The sequence below is a fragment of the Triturus cristatus genome, chromosome 11, assembly GCF_964204655.1.
Source record: "Triturus cristatus chromosome 11, aTriCri1.1, whole genome shotgun sequence".
NCBI lineage: Eukaryota > Metazoa > Chordata > Amphibia > Caudata > Salamandridae > Triturus > Triturus cristatus.
The window spans coordinates 53,519,953-53,542,276 of NC_140594.1; the positions used below are offsets into that span (position 1 = coordinate 53,519,953).

Consider the following 22,324-nt stretch of genomic DNA (forward strand, 5'->3'; position numbering starts at 1 on the left):
AAGGGCAAAGCCTCAAGTGACTCCCGATGTCCTTATCCGCTCTCAGCAAAGATGCCACCAAGTACCATTGATAACTGGAATAATACTTGTTAGTTACAGCGCTTAGAAGCATGAGACGTTCTTTAAGGGGCATATTTACTTCATATGATAAGAAGTTAGAGGGCACAGTACTCTTCGTGGGTCAACGCATATATTGCAAGTCATGCTGTTTTATTATTAATAAAGTTATGTTTACGGCTCCATACCACACTTCTGCCCCTTTCTACGATCTGTACACAACAGGTGTTAATATTTACCAGGTCAAAGGGTCTCAATTACTCACCATGGAGGATGACAGGCTGAGTGGTCCTGCCGGGATTCAAATTTTTGACTTAATCAAAAGCCCACAACCCCATTCCTCTTAACAGGAGGATGCCATACGAAAACACAATTTATACACAAGACAAATAGACCAGTTCTACAACTCAAGAAAAAGAAAACACATTATGCAGCCAATGACCAAAATAGCCATTTCACAACACTAGAAGGAAAAACACCCGGTGAAACTAAATTCCCAGTTCGCTCACAGAAAACGGAAGCCCCAAAAAGCTGTGAAATACTATTTCCAATAAAGGAATTATTTTCCAGCTGTAGTATAGTCGGCCCACCGAACACCACTAAACTGTGTAATCACCCATGCCTCAAGGTGCAACTCGGCACCCTTCAAGAACACACAACATCCACCCCCTTAGAATGTGCTAGCATAGTAAGGTGGCGTCCTATCAGGAGGCAACCGCAAGGCCTTGTTAAACTCCACATGATGTACAGTAAATAAGCATGACCCCACGTCACATGTGAAGTGTACATAACACAGAGCATCTCATGGCTCCTTACTCAACCACACCACACCCCCCCCTACAACATAACGCTATCAGTTACCACTGACCGGACGTCTCAACCGCCACAAGAGCACAGCAGAATCCCATCCATCCTTACAAAAACCTCCACAAGAGCGCAGCAGGGTATCCCCTTTGTTCATGTTTTTTTTTTTTTTAACGTTCACCACCACTGACTCCTGAAAATAATTTATAGCCCCGGCCCTGACAATGAAGTGCCGGTGCTGAGCACCGGAGAGCAGCGGCACAAATTAAGCACTGCAGCCATATCCAAACATATTCAACCATTTGCAAACCTATCCATCATGTATCCTTCCATCTATCATTTCACTCATCCATCCCTTCATCCATCCTTTCACTCATCCATCCATTATCCATCCATCCACCCCTGAGCTTGGTGAGCACCTGCCGCAGCTACATCGGCGGGGGTGGTTCGGCCGAGCAGCGGCACCAATGTTTTTTTTTTTTTTTTTTTATATTGTTGGTTGGGGTTTGGTGGGAGGGGGGTGGTTGTGGGGTAGGGTTGAATTGAGTATTATATTGATCTGCACTCAGCATGTATGGTACAAGCTATTGGGGGGTACTGGTATGGTTGCCTCGCTCGCTTATAGTCATTGACATTGTTAGAACGGGCGAAGCACACAGATTGAGAGGCGGATCTTCGTAAATTGGATACCAGTTCTTAGACTATACTCAGAAAAGTGCACAAATGTAAAGTGATGCAGGATGTAAATATAATTTTCATGTGATGCTCAATAAAGATATTTTCAAAAGAAAAAGAAAAAAATCCATCCATCCACCCTATCCATCTGTACACTCATCCATCCACTCTTCCACCCATCCATCCATTCACTCATCCATCCAGCCATTTACCCTTTCACCCATCCAGCCATCCTTTCACTTACTCATCCATCCACCCAGTCACTCCTCCTTCCACCCATCCATCCTTCCTCTCTCCATCGACCCTTTCACTTAGCCGTTCTTCCTTCCATCCACCCACTCATCCATCTACTCCCCCACTCATGAATCCATCCATTGACCCTATCACTCATCCATCCTTTCTCTCATCCATCTATCCGTTCACTCCTTCACTCATCTATTCATCGTTTTGTCCATCTACCCCCCTTTCACTCACTCATCCATCCTTACATCCACCCTTTTACTCATCTGTCCATCCATTCACCCTTGCACTTATCAATCCATCAATCCATCCATCATTTCACTCATCCATCCACTCACTCATCATCCACCTTTTCACTCATCCATCCACCCTTTTACCCATCCAGCTACCCTTCCGCCCATACATCCAGCTATTTAGCTTTTCTCTCATCCATCCTTCCACTCACTCATCAATCCATCTTTCCTCTCTCATTATCCATCTATTCAATCGTTCATCCATCCATTCACCCTTTCACTAATTCATCCAGCCATCCACCCATCCCTTCACTTACTCACTCGCCCACCTTTTCATATTAATTTTGAGCTGAGCCTTTTTGAGAAGAGGCCCATCAAGAACTTCACCCTCGCTGCAGGAGCCATTCCAGGGCTGGGACAGAAGCCACCCAGGATGGAGACAGGATCCATCACAGGTGGGGGGCGGGGGGGCAGGAGCCTCCACATGGGGGGAGAGGAGCCATCGCTGGGGGGGGGGGGCAGGAGCCATCACAGGAGGGAGAACAAGATCCACCAGGGTGGGCACAGGGGTGGGCATGCAGTATTCTAGTATCATCTTGGTCTCTTCCAGGGTGGGGTAGGGCTCCTCACCCCCTCCTGGACAAGACAACCAGACAACAGGCTCTCTTTCCAAAATGTTAGTTTTGCCATCCCCCACTGTGATGTACAGTACTTAAAGGAGATACTCCAAGAGAACTGATTTAACTGATTGTCCTCCAAACTTTGTTAATCAGAATGGGTGCGATTGTGCCATTTCTTTATTTTATTAAATTATAGACTGCATGTTTGAAGAACCGAGGTTTGCTTACAATTTAGTGACAGTAATTAAGCTCCGTGAAGAGAACCACGTGCTGCCTTGGTGTAATCAGAGCCGGTTCTATGATGTTTGGGGCCCTGGGCAGGAAGGGAATGTGTGAGGCCCCTCTAAATTGCAGAGACATGACTCATCCAGGGCTGTTTGCATCTGAAGAGATGCCCCTCCCTCTCAGTCACCTTCAAGCACCTCTTAACAGCTCATCAAGGGCTGAAGGTGTGAGGGTTGCCATCCCGCTGTGCCTCTCCAATGCTGCTGGGGATCTGAGCTTTGGTACTGCATCGGAGTCTGTTACACCCGACCTCAACAGCATCGGAGTCAGTCCCGGCTTAGGGTGTTGCGACCGGTGCCCGGTTAAAATTACGGACAAATGGCGTCCGTTAAAGAATCCTTCACGGACAACGGACAGACGGCCGAAATTACGGACTGTCCGTGAAATTTACGGACGGTTGGTCACCCTAGTTCAGCCACACGTCATAGCAATGCGCTGCTCATGCGCCCAGAATGCCTGATCGACATATTAACACTGTCAGCCAGCTAGACGGAGAATGAAGGTGACCCCCCCCTCCCCTCCCCCCCTGAGGCACAAGAAGACCGCCAGGCGCTGGTTGGGTACAACTTCTCGAAAGGCAGAGGTGTTTTGCCTGTTAAATATCTCAGGGCAGCAGTTGTTAAACAAGATATGCACTTATACCACTTAAATGGACAGTTCTCTCAGCCACACAAGTTTAGAAGTCTCGGTTTGCATATTCTGAGCCCTGATCCATCATTCTACGTGCTACAGTATTCGAGACCCCTTTGCGGATGCAATTTGCTGTAGGTACTTGAACGCTTGCATACATTTTGAGTCCCTTCATGGGTGCAGCATGGTCGATGAGAGACTGGTCATCTGGTAGAGAATTCTAGATTTTTGATGGAAATAGTTTGCAAGCTTAAAACCTTGTAGTGGCTCTGGGAGGCGAAGGAGGTCAGTGTAGAACCGTAGAAATGAGCTTTCTCTGCCCATGATGGTTGCCTCCTTTCGCCCAGATTTGAACTTGATGCTCTGACTTCTGTCCTGTTTGTCTCGTGAAATCAGGACTGCACGTATACGAATGCCAGGGGACATCCTGGCCTTGATCCGCGAGTTGTGCATGGGCCTGACCAACGTGAGACAGCTTCTGTAATATGGGGCGATGATTGATCGAAATGCAAAGAGGCGAGGGCTGTCTGACAGCTCTTCCCATTTGCATGTTCCTTACCAGAAATGTCAAAATATAATTGAACATTGATTCAAAAAGCGCATTTTAATTTTCATTATTGCCAGAAAATTCACAGTGTTCCAATATTCCTCTCGAAGTGCGTGCAAGGCTGGAGCCATGCCCCGGATGAGAATGAATTGCTGAGAAGGCGTTCACCTCTAGCGCTTTGAGCCTTGCCATATCCCACCAAGGGGCCACACCACCCCTTCTCTGGCGGTGGGGCAGAGGACCGTGCTTTTTCAAGTTGTCCAACGAGCTTCCCGAAATTACAATTTCCAGGACTCTCCATCCAATACTTTCCACACACAAAGTTAACAAGCATTTGCAATGCAACAGGTCTCTCATTTACGCGAGTTTTAGCTATTGACATTGTAAATGACAATGCCTTTTATGTTTTGGTTTTTGAAACTTAAATAAAACGCATTGTCATTTACAATATCAATAGCTCAAAATCGCGTATATGCGAGACCTATTGCATTGCAAATGTTTGTAATCCTGTGCTATCTGTTGCACCGAGTTACTCTTATTGTGTTGTTGTGAAACTCCTATGTTGTGTTACTATATTTTTGGTTTTTCACAGCAGCAGGTTGTTAGTGTCAAGGTGTTTTCATGGCATGCTGTAATGCTGTTATTATATTGAGTTTTGTGTTTGTTGTATTACTTTTGTGGTGTGTGCCACTTGTAGGCGGAATTTGATAATGTGGTGCTGTTACGTAGTAGTGTCTCTCTGGGATGGTAGTTCTGTGTAAGAGCTGGTGGCATAGTAGTAGGGTTTTGAAGTTTTGTGCTGGTGGGTATTACTGTGGCTCTGTTATGTAGCAGCAGTGTGATTAGGTCACTGTGCACACAATGTGGGTGGGTGATGGCTAGAAGAGAGCTGGTGCTGTCAGGTGGTTTTGTGAATGAGTATGGTAATTGCATGCCAGTGTAGGTAGTGTGTTGCGATTAATTACTTTATGGGCAGAGTGGAGTATCCGGGAAGATGGTTTGTTTGGGAAGCTGTACAACGGGTGAGGGGTAGCAGTGTCACTGGGCTATCACGAGTCAGTGGGCAGATGGATTGGTACAGTTCTTATGTGAACAGTGGTGCTGGGGTGGCTTTGTGGTGCTTGGAAATGGTCATGCACTTGCTGGGGTGTGGTAGTTGATGGTGGTGGGTTAAAGGGAGGTGCTTTGAGGTGGTTGTTTAAGTGTGGAGAAGTCAGACATGTAGTGGGGTGTGGGGATGTCAGCCCGCTGGATAGTACAGTGTTGGTGCGAGTTTTTTGGTAGTGATGGAAAATGGTAGCACCGTGTGAGAGTGGTGGTGTGGGAGGGAAAATAGGCCGATGGCAGTAGTCATGCAATAGCTGTGAGACAGTAGTTAGATTCTTATGGGCTGGTAGTGTGGCGTTAGAGTGGCAGTGTGGTGGCACTCTGGTGAATCCATGTGCGACAGACGGCTGACTGTTTGAGAGAAAAAAGCTTTAGGATTCATTGTGGTTTTGAGATGCAAAACCGCGTTTATGGCGCTGCTTAGAAAGAACAATAATAAATGCTACCAACAAAAGCAAGTGGCAAGAGATGTTCTCCTGAAGCCCACTGTAGGTACCTATATTAGTGACATCCTGAGTCGAGTCAGCTCAAAAAGGGGCACAACAGTGAGAGCGAGAATTCGGAACAAGAACGTTTGGTAGAGTTAACGGCACAAATATGAGCATCTTTGAGGAGCATGAGTCCGAGACAACCATCCGAAACAAGCATTGAAAATGCACTAGCTCTCGCCTTTGATTAAGTTAAAGCCATTTGCTTTGCTATTGGTATTGTATAGCAAAGCAAGTGGCTTTAACCTAATCAAAGGCGAGACCTATTGCATTTTCAATGCTTGTTTTATGTGGGCCGCCGGTATCGGCTGCAGAGCCCCACCCGTTGCTCACTCCCACAGCGCTCCCAGAGACCCCCACTTTTCTTGCTTTAGCGTGGGGGAGGTGTAGTGCGGCCCTGGTGGTGCCGAGCTACCGGGAGTGAGGTGGGTTAACCCTGGTCGGTGAGAGGTTAGTTTATTAGCTTCCAGGGTCAGCCTCCCACCTCTCTGGAAGAGGGCCTGTAAGACCTCAGCAGCTCCTGTTCTGCTGCTGTGCGGAGTCTCCTGAGCGCCGAGGCCTGTCTGTCAGGAGTGCCAGGCCTGGGGAGCCCCCCTAATGAATGACACGACCCCACTCTGCAGCATTCCTGTGTGTCAGGGGATTAGGACACGCTGTAGGTTGTGTGTTGTGTGATCGTGTCCAGACTTTATCGGTTTAGAAGTGTAAACATCCACTAAGCTCCCTGCCCCAAATAATGGTGATTTAATGGTGATTAAAGCCCAGGTATCTGCCAGACTCCCCCCAGCTCGGCAGATTCCTCCAGCCCGGGTCCCATCCTCCAGCCTGACGCAGCTGTGATGTCTTCGCTCCTGCATTCAACTTGCAAGACATCATTGCATCTGCAAACCTCGTGGCTCTCTTGCAGTGCCCCTCCCCTCTTGTGCAGTGCCCCTCACCTCTTGTGCAGTGCCCCTCACCTGCACGTGTGTGTCCAACCCCTTGGTTATTGCGCAGCGCCCCTCACCTGCACGTGTGTCCAACCCCTTGGTTATTGCGCAGCGCCCCTCACCTGCACGTGTGTGTCCAACCCCTTGGTTATTGCGCAGCGCCCCTCGGCTGTACGTGTGGTCCAACCCTTTGGTTCTTGTGCAGTGCCCCTAATCCGCACGTGTGTCCAACCCCTTGGTTGTTGTGCAGTGCCCTTCAGCTGCACGTGTGTCCAACCCCTTGGTTCTTGTGCAGTGCCCCTCAGCTCATTCCATCCACGCTGTGTGTGTGTCCATCCAACCCCTTGGTTCGTGTGCAGTGCCCCACAGCTGCACGTGTATGTCCAACCCACCCCTTGGTTCTTGTGCAGTGCCCCTCAGCTGCACGTGTGTCCAACCCCTTGGTTCTTGTGCAGTGCCCCATAGCCCATTCCATCCATGCTGCTCATGTGGGTGTCCAACATTGTAATCCTTGGTGGGGTACTTTGCGTTGTGGTATCTGGTGGTGGGGGGCGGGGGTTTGAGACTCTTTGTAATAATAGCTCATGTGGCTCAAACTGGTGGCAGTGCTGGTAGGAGAGAAGCTTGCACTGAAAGTCTGAAAAAAGGAGTTGTGTGGCACTAGAAACTGGTGCAAACAAGCAGGATAAAGAGCTGGTGGGCAGTGTGAAAGTGGGATTGAAAGTTTGAGGTGCTGGCACTGGTGTTCAATGAGGAAGCAGCACGGGGTGGGGGGCGTCAAAGGAGCTGGGGCGGGCATGCGTTGTCCAGAGCTGGAGTTGGTGAGCACGTGTGTTATGGGTAGGCTGTGTTAAAATGCTGATGTTTGTGGTCGGAATGAGGAGGTTGCTGTAGTAGGCCTTGTAAACAGCTGCGGCGAACATTAGCATTGTGAGCCGCCGTCATGGGTGGGCTGGAGGAGAAGTCTCTTCTAGGGATTAAGGTGAGAGCTTGGTACCTCTTGGCAGTGTTAACGGATGGCACAGATTGAAAGCGTGACTAGCGTGAGCTGCTGAACAGTGGAATGGTCATTGGTGGGCTGTAGCATAATCTGACTTGAGTGACTCTACCCCTGCTGTACCAGTATGTCAGAGGGCACCACTTATTGTGAAGTATTGATTCCCTCCTAGGGCAGTGGTTCCAAGAGTAGTTTGTTTAAAGACATGAGTGACCTTCAGTTTGCCTTGTGATGCGATAGGTGGTAACATGCAGTCTGCTTCTGATGGTGGCCCCTCAGTATGGTGACCATGGCAACAATAATGGAGACCCATAGTTTTCATCTGACAGTGACCCCTGCTGTAGGTTAGGTGATAGTCAGGCTCACCTCCTACATGCCTCTTGCGGTTTGCTGTGGTGTAGGTAAGCCGATGTCTAGAATGGCCTGCTGTCTTCCTCTGACATCTAGTGTAGATTTTCTGGTGCCCAGGGTTACCTGTTGTTTCCCTCTGGTAGTTCTCTGTAGGGCAGGTTGGCTAGTGGTCTGGTTGCCTATCTTCTGTGTGTAAAAAAAATTATCTAGTGTAGATTGCTGATGACAGCAAGTTTCCCTTTCTTCTTCTCCTTATGCCATGGGTGGCCTGTTGTCTGCATCTGGCAGTGCACTGTATTGTAGTTTGTCATCTGCCCCGGGTCCCTGCTGTCTGCCTCTGGCAGCGACCTCTAGTGAAGATTGAGAGTGACCTGCTGTCTGCCTTTTTAAACAGCCTCTAGGGTTGAATGGATGATACCACAGGTGACTCGCCGACTCATTTTAACAGTGACTGTCGCCTATGAGGGTCCCTGCCGTCATCCTCTAGCATGGACCTCCTGTATGGGATGGCTGATGCTCAGAGTGACATGCTATCTGCCTCGGACAGTGACCTTCAGGGTTTAATACCACTAGTGACCCTCTGTCTCCCTTTGTCGGTGATCCTAGTGTACAGTTTCTGATGCCCTGCAACCCTGCTTGTCATCTCTGGCAGCAACCTCGTGTGCAGGCTGGCAGATGCCCCTGTGGCCCGTCTGTCTCTGGACTCTACTGTAGATCCCTGGGTCCCAGTTCTCTACCTCAGATAGTGACCGCTAGTGTAGTATGGCTGATATCACAGGTGACCCACTGTTTGTCTTGGGCAGTAACCCTCGAGTGTAGGTTGGTTGATGCCATGGGTGACCTACTCTTTGCCTCTCCCAGTGACCTAGAGTGTAGGTTGCTGATGCCCTGGGTGACCTCTCTGGCATCGACCTCTGGTGTTGAATGGATAATGCCACACGCTGCCTCCTGTTTGCCTCTGTTAATGACTTGTAGTGCAAGGTGGCTGATTTCCAGATACTCTGCTGTCTGCCTGTGGCAGGGACCTCTGTTGTAGAATGGCAGTGCCTCAGATGACCTGCTGTTTGCCTCTAGTGCATGTTGACTGATGCCCAGGGTTCCTGCTTTCTGCCACTTGTAGTGATCTCAGGTGCAGGTTGGCTGATGCCAAGGGTGTGTGCTGTTTCCCTCTGGCAGTGACCTCCAGTGTACAAAGTCTGTTGCTCTGGATGCCTGCTCTCTGCCACGAGAAGTGATTTCTAGTGTAGTTTCACTGATGGCAAACAATCTGCCTATGGCAATATAATTTGACTAATGCCTTATGGCAGGGTTCTCAAAGTTGGTGCTGGAGAGCTGCATCCAGTCCAGATTTTTAGTATACCCCTATTTAAATGAATGTAGTCATCTTAAAAATCTGGCTTGGATCCGGACGTCCACAACCGACTTTAAAGACCCCTGCCTTAGGGCGACCTGCTGTCTCTCTGGCATTGATCTCTATACAAGGTACACTGATGCTATCTGCCTCTGGACTCTACTGAAGGTTGACTGAAATTCCTGGGCTTCTATTCTCTACCTTCGACAGTGACTGCACCACGGGCCACCCACTGTTTGTCTCTGGCAGTAATCCTCTAGTTTAGGCTGAGCTAATGCTTTGTCCCTGCTGTCTGCTTTGGCAGTGACCTTGGCTGTAGGGCGGCTAATACAAGATGTAACCTGCTGTTTCCCTACGACAGCAACCTTTAGTACAAGTTGGGACGGCACCGCATACCTTTACACTGGTAAAAAGGATTGGTCAATAGAGACGCTGAAGAAACAGTTTTCTGAAAAATTTGAGTGTAAGAGCAGTGTCTCTAGAAGTCAACTGTGCTGGGGGCTGTCTGTGCAAAGGCAAATTGACCGGTGTGTTCGAATAAGTTAGAATTATGACCTGAAGAGAAGGGAAACCAGCCCATACATTCAAGGACTTTATACTATGAGCTGGTCATGGGCACCCGCAAGCCAAAGGAGGCAGTATTTATCATTGGTTGCTGACTTAATTGTCCATGCAAGATCTAAGGTGATGGCTTCAGTAACTGGTAGTTAGCTCCTGTAAGTGAAAGGTTGCTGTATCTATTGGTAGGAACTGTTGTATGACTCCTTGTGAAAATGTAGTTGGTGTCGTGCACCTGCAAGTGAAAGACTGCAGTAACTATCTGTGGGTCTCACCTATTAGTCCATGTGTGATGCGAGCTGGTGGGTGGTCATCTGCAGTATTCATCAGTGGTAGCGGATCTGCTAGTCCTTGTTTGATGTGAGCTGGTAGGTGGGTGTCGGCTGTATCTGTCAGTGGTAGCAGGTCTAGAAGTCCTTGTGAGATGTGAGCTGGTAGGTGGGTGTCAGCAGTGTCTGTCAGTGGTAGCAGGTCTAGAAGTCCTTGTGAGATGTGAGCTGGTAGGTGGGTGTCAGCAGTATCTGTCAGTGGTAGCAGGTCTAGAAGTCCTTGTGAGATGTGAGCTGGTAGGTGGGTGTCAGCTGTATCTGTCAGTGGTAGCAGGTCTAGAAGTCCTTGTGAGATGTGAGCTGGTAGGTGGGTGTCAGCAGTATCTGTCAGTGGGAGCAGGTCTATTTGTCCTTGTGTGATGTGCGCTAGTAGGTGGGTGTCAGCAGTGTCTGTCAGTGGGAGCAGGTCTGTTAGTCCTTGAGATGTGAGCTGGTACGTGGGTGTCAGCACTATCTGTCAGTGGTAGCAGGTCTATAGGTCTTAGTGTGATGTGAGCTGGTAGGTGGCTGTCAGCAGTGTCTGTCAGTGGTAGCAGGTCTATAAATCCTTGTGAGCTGGTAGCATGCACTTGCAAGTGAAATGTTGCAGGATCTGTCAGTGGTAACTGTCCTGTTAGTTTATGTGAGCTGCTGGTGTGCACCATCAAAAGAAAGCTGCAGTATTGGCGGGGGCTGATCTATTACTCCATGTGACGTGGGTTGGTGAATGGATGCCTGTAATTGAAAGGTTGTGTTATCTAGGATTGTGAGCTGGCCCATGAGTCCTTGTGAGATGTGACCACATGGGTGGGTGCTGCCAAGATAAAGATTGCAGTATCATTGAATTTGATCTGGCCTAATATATGTGGGAAGTGAGTTGGTGAGGTCCACCTTCAACGGAAAGACTACAGTATTTGTGGTTCATTACCTTTTTAGTCTGTGTGAGATGTGAGCTGGTGGTTGCACACTTGCAATTCCAAAGGTACGCGGTTTGTCACTGGGACCTGGCCTGTTGGCCTTGTGGGATTGAGGTGGCTGGTGTGTGCCTGTATGTGAAAGGCTGCACTATCTATAAATATGAGGTTTCATGGGTGTCCTTGTAAAATGTGAGCTGGTGTGTACACCTGTAAGTGAAATGCAGCATTCATAGGCGCTTGCCTCTTAGTCTATGGGAGATATTGTTTCGATCTATGTAGTTAAGGAATTTTATAACAGGACATCTTTTAAGGGAAATGGGAGGGTGCATTGATGGCAGAGCTCTGTGAGCTCTTTCAGTGACAAACCATGCGTAAAGATCTTTTTCTGCTATCCATGATTGCAACTACCATTGTAGAAATGGTTCCAGATTAGAGCCCTCTTCTCTCTCAGTAATACCCTCCTATTAGAGGTTTATTATGGCATGCACGGCCCTCTACATCCTCTGCTCTCCTTGAGTTGTCTGCTCATATCAAAAAGACGCTTCACTGCAAGATATCTTTGGTGTTGGACATACAGCTTCCACTGCATTGCACAGGTTTTGTCACAGCAGCACAGCATCCATGGCTACTTCCTGATTTTTAATTCTAGGGAAGCCTGACTGGCCTGTAGGATTATGTTGGTTCATATCTGTATTTGAGCCTGTTTCTCTGGACTGGGCTTGTTGGATCAAGACCTGAAGTGTCACTTCCACCTCATCTTCTCCACGCACTGGGCTACCAACAGTTTAAAATAAAAAAATAAGTAGGTTGCTGTTGAAGCCTTATATAGTCCATTGAAACTTAAGGTCCTGTCGGCCCATCAGAATCGTCTATGTGCGAACACCTTGTGTGAATGTGTCGAAATCTGAAAGTTCCGTGCATGTAAATGGTGCAGTCTGTCAAACACATCGCTATGTACCCCGCTCTGCTTTCATCCTGTCTTGCGTTACGTAGTGCAAACTTTACAACAAACGAAAACATAAACTCTTCAATCTGCCTCATCTACTCTTATTGTGGACTGGGATCTTAAATCCATACATTATACATGTAATGTATGGGAGTGACCTGTAAGCACAAACTTAATTAACTACATAGCAAGCGAGTGATGTACACGCGTGGGGTAGTAACATTGAGAAGAAGGAAAAGGCTGGCTGTGAGAAGGTCTGAGTCAAAGGTAGTGAGGGGGAAATATGGGGCGGAAACTTGCACTAAGGGGTGCAGAGGTGACGCAGAGTCTTAAAGAGCTGTGCGAAGCAGAAGTCGCTTGATTACAGCAGCTGCCAGGTTAAGTTGTAGATGAGGGTTACTATCAATGTGCAGCGAGTAGAATGAACAACGGCAGGTGGGAACAGAGCAAAGGTAACGGTAACCTGGTCGTTACTTGGAGGTAGGCATATAGTTGTAAGAGTGTAGCCTTTTGGGTAAATTCTAAGCCGGGGAAGCAGACACTTGCTTTATCGGAGTGCATGTTGACAGAGGTTTTCCTGTATTCTTAGATGTTTGGGGTCAGTGGCTGTCGGGTCTCATTGTTGTAAGGCTTTTGATTAGTGTTGTAGCTAGGGCGTGGCATGGCGTGAAGTTTTTTATGTCGGATGCTAAATTCATCATTTGTTACTTACAACTTTTTCCTCCTGTTTCCAGGCAAGCATCCCGTTTGCAGTCATTGGTTCCAACCAACTTATTGAGGTGAAAGGAAAGAAAATCCGTGGCCGGCTCTACCCGTGGGGTGTGGTAGAGGTCGAAAACCCAGAGCACAACGATTTCCTGAAGCTCCGCACAATGCTGGTGTAAGTTCCGCTAGGTCTTGTTTCTGGGTCGTCCCTTCTCTAGAAGTCCAGAAATGCACCGCAGGTATTCAGGCCTTCCACTGCTCGCCACATCTGGGCTTCCCTGCGCTCTCTCATCTAATGTCTATTGAAGCGGCTCTTGACGTTTCGACTTCTGTGACCCGATTGACCCCCAAGCCATTTGAACTTCAACAATAATACACGAACATTCACAAACTAATATGAACTCTGCATTTCTACGTTTCTCTACGACTGCATGATTAAATACGCGACCCAATCACACACAGACCCAGGTCGTAGTCACAAATCAATAGGAAATCCTGTTCTCCCAGAGCTTTGAGTAAAAGAGGGTGGACCAAAGTAGTGCTTCATTGACATCCTCATCTGCCAAACACAAGCCGCCACCAGGCTTGGTTCGGGCCAGCTGGGGACGGTGCGGGGTCTTTGTGTCCGAAGGTGATGGACCGTTCTCACATGAAAGCTGAATGACCAGGTGCTCAAGCCAGGGTCCCTGCTGCTGCCTGCATGGGGGGCTCTCCCTGCGGAACTGTCAGCTCTGCTGAAGTGTGCAGGCAGTCTGTCTTTCCAGTACAAGAAGTGTAGGTGCATGGTGTCTGCCCATGCATGCAGGGGGTGGGTGAATGTGGGGCCATTTTGGGCAGTCTGCCTGTGTGCACATGAATAGATCACTGAGCGGTGAGCGCACCGGCACATCTGGAAGCATCGAAAGCAGTTCAAGGGTTTTTACTCCGACTCTTGTTCATTCAGGCCGGAGCATGTTCGAATGTGAGCAGTGACTGTGCACATTCACACAGGTTTTGCTGCGTGAATCTTTCTGGATTCACTATGCTGTGCATTATTCCGCGATCTTGTGGTTGGGTCCGGATTCGTAGTCTTTTCTTTTTTTTTTTTTTCTTTTTTTTTTTTTTTGTAGCCCAGGTGGGCGGCGACGACCACCATTTGGTGCACCTTCCGTGACGTCGTCGTGCTTCCTGCGGAAGTCCCACCTTTGGGGCGCCATCTTCAGATTCTTTTTTCCGCCGTTGGGTCTGGATCGTCATCGAGAAGCTCCAGAGTTACAAACCGAAGAAAGAAGAAAGAAAAGCGAGTTTCGTCGACAAATACATCGGAGTTTTCACAGGAAAGGAGGTTATTTCATCAGGAGCGCGAAGAAAGGAGGTTCAGCGCCCTTTTTTCTTCGACCTTGGAGAATGCGCACTCAGAGGCCCTGAGCGCAATGGACAAGACGCCATTCAAGTTCTGCCCAAACTGCCACCACAAGTTCGCGCAGAAGGACCAGCATCCGGTCTGCAACCTCTGCCTACCGGTCGAACACCAGAGTAAGGACTGCAACGCCTGCTCAGCCTTCGCGCCGAAGACGCTCAGGGTGAGAGATCGGCAGAGAAGAGCCAGCGCCAGCATGGATGGCAAGGGTAAGGCCCCGTCGCTCTACGATCTGGGCCTCTCCTCGGACGACGAGGACAACGTCGCCGGGACAGCCGAAAACTTCACGGTCGTAGAGACCGACAAGAAAAAAGAAGACGAGGTAAGAGAATCGTCGAGCGAAAAACAGAAAGTACCTCAAACACGAGGGTGACTCGAGAAAATCAGAGTCTAAGTCCACGAAGGGAGCCCCGGCGCCGAAAATTTCGACGACCAAAGGGGGAACCATGGACAAGAGGCCGAGCGGATCCTTAGAGAAGGACTCCCTGGTGCCGAAAGACGCCGAAAGGCAAGGGTCGTCGAAGACAACCCAGGGAACGGCCCGATCGACACTGAAAGAACGGTCGACGTCGACGCAAGTTTCGACAAAGATCCGCTGTCGACGCCGAAAGCATCTCCGAGATGGAGAAAAAGAAGAGGCGGCTCGAGGCCGAGATGGAGAACATCCTTCAAAGGAAGAAGGAGTTCGACGCCAAGATGAAGGAATTCAAGATTCCAACGGTTTCATCGGCGGACGTCGTCGAGGTCGAGGATGAATTCGACACCGAGGGACTGATGAGGGATCTCGAAGAGGAAGACGAGACCTATTATGAAGAGGAAGCCGAGGAAGAAGACCAACAGTCGGTCTACGGCTCGGCACCATCGACCAGCCACGAGATCGAATGGCAGGATCTCGACACCGAGAACCCGGAGGAGTCCGTGGACACGTACCCTTCGAGGCCTTCGCCACCCGACGACATCGGGGTGTACAATATGGTGGTCAGGAGCGCAGCGACAGCCTTCGGCGTCAAACTCGACGAAGAGAAGCCGAAAGCCGATTTTCTCGTCGAGACCCTGCTCCCCATCCAGACGAGGAGCCAGTTCCTCCCCATGCTTCAAAGCGTGATGAATCAGGGGAGAGAAGCCTTCAAGGAACCAGCGACCTGCCGGTCGATCACACCCAGGACTGAGAAGAAGTATAAACACTCTTCCCTGGACCCCCCTTACATCAAAGGTAGCGTGACCGCAGACTCCATCATAGCTTCCACGGCCAGGAGAAGGGCCAACGTACCAGCAACCTCGGGCCCACCACCTGATAAAGAGAGCAGGAGGATAGACCTCACAGGAAGAAAGGTCGAGAGGAACGCCGCTATGCACTGGCGCATGGCGAATTCCAATGCTCTCCTCAATAGACACCAGTACCAGCACTGGGACGAGATGGGGGAGCTAGTAAAGCATCTCCCCGAAGAATACCGCCAGAGAGCCTCACACCTAGTAGATGAAGGCAAAAACATCGCCAACTCCTGCATAAAGACGGCGTTGGACGGGGTAGAGACTTCAGCAAGACTCATGGCCATAGGGGTCACCGAGAGAAGGCATGCATGGTTAAGAATCTCGGGATTCAAACCGGAGGTGCAGAACAACATCCTTAGCACCCCCTTCAACGGAGAGACACTGTTCGGAGCAACAGTTGACGAGAAGCTCACCCAGCTAAAAAGAGATAACGAAACGGCGAGGTCCATGGGGGCCCTACAGCAGAGGGGAATGAGGCGAGGCAACCCCTCAAGGAGACCCTACGGTAGGGGAGGAAACGAGCAGGGCCCGTCGCACCAGACGTTCCAGCAGGGTCAGCAGGGTGAAGGTCACGGACAGGGTCAACAGAAGCAAAACTGGCAGTACCAGCCCCGGGGCCAGTCCTTTCGCGGGAGAGGGAACGGACGTGGCCAGAGAAGGAGAGGGGGGGAGCAGCCCTCATCAAAGTGACTCTGCACGCAGGAGGACGCCTACCCTCGACATGCCCCCAGGGGTGAGGCGCGAAACAGTTACATCGAGGGGGAGAGAAGGATCAGAAGCCTACGAGCATACAACACCAGTAGGCGGAAGGCTGAGGCTCTACCTTCACGAGTGGCAGCGTATAACCACAGACAAGTGGATACTGAACATCATGCAGTACGGGTACTGCGTAGATTTGGAAAGGAAACCGCCAAACAGGAAGCCAAGGGGAAGGCAAAGATCGGGTCAAGAACTGACCCTACTCAGAGAAGAAACACGGAAGCTTCTAGAAAAGAGAGCCATAGAGCCAGTGCCGTTCAGAGAACGCAACAAGGGGGTCTACTCAAACTACTTCGTGGTCCCGAAGGTAGACGGGAGCCTCAGACCCATCCTAGACCTGCGATACCTAAACAAGTTCGTCAGAACGCAAAGGTTCAAGATGACTTCGCTGCAGGAGGTGCTGCCCCAAATAAGACACGGAGACTTCATGGTCACCGTGGACCTCAAGGATGCCTACCTGCACATCCCAGTAAACAGAAGACACAATGGACTTCTAAGGTTCAACATCGACCAGGAACACTACCAGTTCACAACCCTGGCATTCGGATTAAAATCAGCGTCAAGGGTTTTTACAAAATGCCTGTCGGCGGTCGCGGCCCACCTACGAAAGCAGGGGATACACGTCTACCCCTACTTAGACGACTGGCTGGTCAAGGCAAACTCGCGCGAAAAGTGCGAGAGGCACGCAAAACGCGTAACAGACACTCTCACGAACCTGGGGTTCTCGGTTCACTGGGGGAAGTCGTCGATGGAACCGGAGCAGGTGAAGATTTTCCTGGGGGCAAAAATCAACTCCCTGAACAGTACAGTGGTGCCCAGCGACAGGAGGACAGATGCCCTACTGAAGGAGACGCGGCTCTACCAGAAGGGGCGAGCTCTGACAGTGAGGTCGGTGAGCAAGTTGATGGGGATGATGGCGTCGTGTATCCAGCTGGTGCCGAATGTACGCCTGCACATGAGACCATTCCAGGAATGGCTACAACAGCAATGGTCACAAGCAAACGGAAGTTGAGAGGATCTAGTGGTTGTTACGCACGCAGTGCAGGAGGAGATAACTTGGTGGAACAGAGACAACATGACAGCAGGGAGAAGCCTGACACCACCAAACCCAACAATGACCATTACCACGGACGCATCGCAAAAGGGATGGGGAGCACACATGGACAACCTCAGAGTGAGGGGTCTGTGGGCTCCAGCAGATGCGGTTCGCCATATCAATTATCTCGAGTTGAAGACAATCCTACTAGCCCTGAAGGCATTCCAGAGGCACCTGTACAACCAGAGGGTGTTGGTTCAAACAGACAACACCACGGCAATGTTCTACATCAACAAACAGGGGGGGACACAGTCGTTCCCTCTCTCCTCTCTGGCTCAGGAGATTTGGAGATGGGCCATACCTCTCAGGATAGACCTACTGGCAATTCACCTACCGGGGAAGGACAATGTGGAGGCAGACTGGCTAAGCAGGCAGACCTCGGCATCTCACGAGTGGGAGCTCAATGGCCAGGAAACGGAGAAGCTTTTCCGGAGATGGGGAACTCCCACAATAGACCTATTTGCAACACGCCAAAGTGCAAAATGCCAAAGCTTCGCGTCCAGGCAACCAGATCAGCAATCCCAGGGGAATGCCCTATGGATAAGCTGGTCGAGGACATTTGCCTACGCCTTTCCACCGATACCCCTGTTGCACAGAGTGCTCAACAAGTGCAGAACCAGCAACATGACTCTAATCCTAGTGGCTCCGCAGTGGGCGAGGCAGACATGGTTCTCACAAATTCAAGAAATGGCGCAAGGCAATCCGTACAGGTTCGAGAGGAGAAAAGACCTGCTCTCAATGCAAAACGGGGAGGTCCTGCACCCAGAGCCAGAGACCCTCAACCTGGCAGCATGGCTCCTGAAGACCTAGAGTTCGCACACCTAAGGTTGCCTCAGAGCACTATGCGAGTGCTACGGGAGGCAAGGAAACCAACTACAAGAAAATGCTACAGCGCAAAATGGAAGAGATTCACGGTGTGGTGCAGGAAAAAAGGCCTGCAAAACAGAATGACAAGAGACTCAACTGTGCTGAGGTACCTCACACACCTTCTAAAAAGTAACCTCTGCTCGAGCTCCCTAAGGGTACACCTAGCAGCGATCGTTGCCTACACCAGAGGTGAGAAGGGTGGAAGTTTCTTCACCTCGCAGGTGGTGAAGAGATTCATGGAGGGAGCCAAAAGAATGGCCCCCCCGAAAAGGTTGCCGCCGCCGGCATGGAATCTAAACGTGGTTCTGACGGAGCTCATGAAGGCGCCGTTTGAACCCATTCACAAAGCCACTCTGCAAATGTTGACGATGAAAACTGCCTTTCTAGTGGCCATAACCTCACTACGCAGGGTGAGCGAGCTTCAAGCACTAACGCTACAGGAACCCTACATTCAAATTCACAAAGACAGGGTAGTCCTGAGGACGGACCCACACTTCATGCCCAAGGTGGTGTCGGCGTTCCACATGAATCAGAGTATCCAGATACCAAGTTTCTTCCAAAACCCGACTACAAACGCAGAAAAGGCCCTGCACACCCTCGATGCCAGAAGAGCGGTGATGCACTACATTGAGAGAACCAAGGAACTCAGGAAGTCGAAGCAGCTGTTTGTGTCCTTTGCTACTAGCTTCATGGGTAGGCCAGTGACTAAGGGCACCATCGCTAGGTGGATTGCCCTCACTATTCAATTCTGCCACAAACAGGCTGGACAGGAGCTAGCGGAGGGGCCTCAGGCGCACTCCACAAGGAAAAAAGGGGCCACCGTGGCCTTCCTGGCGAACACGCCCATCCAGGACATATGTCTGGCGGCAACTTGGGCATCTGTGCACACGTTCACGAAACACTACTGCGTGGACATTCAGATGAACAAGGAAGCACAGGTCGGACAGAGGGTGCTCCCAACACATTTTCAACGACCAACGCTCATCTTCCACCCAGCCACCACAAAATTAGGAAAACCGCTACAAAGTCTATGCACAGCATAGTGAATCCAGAAAGATTCACGCTGCAAAACGAAGTGTAGTTTTGCAGCTTGAAGATCTTTCTGGATTCACTAGCGAACCCACCCACCTCCGCCAGGAAGATGAGGCTGGAGGAAGAGGGGGTGAAATGGAAAAGATCAAAGAAATGGAAACGTACAGAAAAATGGACAAGAAGGATTAAGCAATCGCCTAGGGTTAAAAAAAAAAAAAAAAAGGGGGGAAAAAAAGAACCCGAAGATGGCGCCCCAAAGGTGGGACTTCCGCAGGAAGCACGACGACGTCACGGAAGGTGCACCAAATGGTGGTCGTCGCCGCCCACCTGGGCTACAAAAAAAAAAAAAAAAAAGACTACGAATCCGGACCCAACCACAAGATCGCGGAATAATGCACAGCATAGTGAATCCAGAAAGATCTTCAAGCTGCAAAACTACACCGACAGGTAAGAAACTTTTCGTTATATCCTGAACTAACAATCCGCTTTCACTAAAAACGTTTTTGTAATGCTTTTTTGATTGTGTGTACACACACAGACACACACAGACAGACACACACACACACACACACACACACACGCACTCTCTCTCTACATTGAGGAGACAATATAGTAAACTTCAGGTAAGTATTGTTACTAGATGGACCTGTAAGCCTCAACTTGAGAGAAACGGTTAAGCTCAAAATGCTTGAGTTTACTGACAGAAAATATTGGTAAAAGGTCATATAGGGGCTTGGATCCGAGGTTAGGAACGACTGGTCTATTGGGTTTGAACAGGACCCGCTCTTTAAACCGACAGCATGATTTGTGTAGAAGCCAACGAGCCTGGCCAATTCTGCAGCTGTTGGTGAGGCTTAAGGAGCTGTGCAATGGTCCAGATATGGGAATGTCACAAATTCTGTCCTTCTCCTAATGCCTTTCCCCGATCATCTTTTCTTACACACATTATTTATTTATTTACTCTTTGGGTAATATAGCGCAAACTTGACCCCATAGGGTATGGGAGCGCTTCACAGTAAAGACGTGAGTATGTTTTCTTTAGTACAGCACTCTGGAAAGCATTTAACACATTAAAGTCCAATTCAAAATTGTAACAGTAACTTAACTTCACAACAAAAACTTTTGCACATGCACAGAATGAAAGTCTAGAGGAACCATAGCCCGAAGGAATGCAAGAACCTGTACAAAACAGGTGAAATTGGACCTTAGCAAGAGATGCTTGTGAGTCTTTAAGCGAGAGGTTTTGTAAAGGGACCCTGCTCCCCTGTAAGGGGGGCCTGCTCCCCTGTAACGGACCCCGCTCCCCTGTAACAGACCCCGCTCCTCTGTAAAGCGCCCGCTCCCCTGTAAAGGACCCGCTCCCCTGTAAAGGGACTCCGCTCCTCTATAAGGGACCAGGGACCCTACTCCTCTATAAGGGGACTCCGCTCCTCTGCAAGGAGGCCCCACTCCCCTGTAAAGAACCCCGCTCCCCTCGCTTCTCTATAAGGGGACTCCGCTCCTATGTAAGGAGGCCCCGCTCCCCTGTAAAGGGCCCACTCCCCTCGCTCCTCTATAAGGGGACTCCGCTCCTCTGTAAAGGACCAGGGACCCCGCTCCTCTGTACGGGGACCCCTCTCCACCTTAAGGGCCCCTGCTCCCCTGCAAAGGACCCCGCTCCCCTGTAAGGGGGCCCTGCTCCCCTGTAAGGGACCAGGGACCCCGCTCCCCTGTAAGGGACCAGGGACCCCGCTCCCCTGTAAGGGGGCCCGCTCCTCTGTAAGGGACGAGGGACCCCGCTCCTCTGTAAGGGGGCCCCGCTCCTCTGTAAGGGGGCCCCGCTCCTCTGTAAGGGGGCCCCGCTCCTCTGTAAGGGGGCCAAACCCCAGTGTCACCCAGGGGGACTGCGCGCGGTCTACGGAGTTCAGTGCTACAGGGGACTGAGAGCTTGTGGTCACTAAAGTGACGGAAACCCCTGTTGATACTGGGAGGATGTCCGTCAGCAGCTCGGGTCACATGTAGGGAGTTACAAAACTGCTGAGTAAGCAAATCCCTTCTGAAGCGGAGGTCTGTGGCTCATGTCCTTTGGGAGGGGTTCAGAGAACGGATCCCCCCAGGAGAACTGAAGACCCTTACACACTATTTACAATCACGGACAAAACACGGCCGCAACTCCACCGTCGCCAGGCTCCTTGAACGTGATCTGAACATTTACATTTCAGTTCCAGACATCCTTTTGCTTATAGGTCTGTTATTTCCCCTGCTTTGGGGTTGGTGTGTTCTGAAACGTAGTGGAATATGTAGGGATGCGGCTCGGGGCTCGTGACCTCGGATCAATGAACAGAGTTCATTAGGGGCAGGTCTCAGCTGTGAAGGGTGGAGGGGGGTCGATGTATCGTACAAGCAGCCTCAAGTACAGCCCACTAAGCACTACCTTTGACCTTCTGCTTATCGAGACCCCCATAGCAGAGTCGAGGCGCTTCGGAAGTCTCCGCTGAACTCTCCCCACAGCTGATTTCCTGAACTCTTCCCGCCCCCGTATACACCTTGTGTGTGCCATGTTAAGCTCCGAGAGTTTACATACATACATACATACATACATACAGATGTTCCCTTGTCAGCTCCAGTGTTCCAGCATTTGCTGGTGATGCGTAGGGGGGTTGCCTCGGGCAGGGTCTTGTGTCTGAGACCGCGCTGGGACGGCCGTGGTTAGTCCTCTTGCCCCTGCAGAGACGCTTCATGTCTTGTAAACTGTGGGCGCCGCGCTCCCCCTGCTGGCGAGAGCTTGCGTGTGCTGGCTGTGCGCGCGAGCTTTCCCTCTTCGAACACTGGAACGACCTCAAGCGGGGTCTCCCGCCCCCCGCCCCCCAATACATGTATTGCGTAAATAGTTGGGTACATGAGCTTTCATTCGGGTATGTTCAGGTATCTGTCGGTTTTCACCTGGGATTTTTAAATACTTAGGCAAAAACCTGCACGCACTCTTCTGTTATGAAGGTCTCAAAACATGGGTATTTGTTCCAAATACTGTATTTGAAGTATCCCCTCTCTATCTGCACTGCTTTCCCTTTCCACTGGCCCTTCAGCCCCCCTCATGCGCTGCTTCTCATATGATAATTAACATGACATGTCGGGGGCTTTGTCGGAAAATGGGAATCTCACACCCCTCCGT

At 50.2% G+C, this 22,324-nt stretch overlaps 1 protein-coding gene across 3 annotated transcripts in view; it reads left to right on the forward strand.

The window, feature by feature from the left end:
- The window catches only part of SEPTIN2 (septin 2), a 321,415-nt gene that overhangs the window by 152,109 nt on the left and 146,982 nt on the right, over positions 1 to 22,324 (forward strand). For all 3 annotated transcript variants that reach the window (XR_014970433.1, XM_085633398.1, XM_085633399.1), the window contains exon 9: positions 12,778 to 12,923. Coding sequence is in view for 2 of the 3 variants with exons in the window: in XM_085633398.1 (XP_085489524.1) it covers positions 12,778 to 12,923 (146 nt within the window). In the remaining variant the exon portion in view is untranslated. The remainder of the gene's footprint in view (positions 1 to 12,777; positions 12,924 to 22,324) is intronic.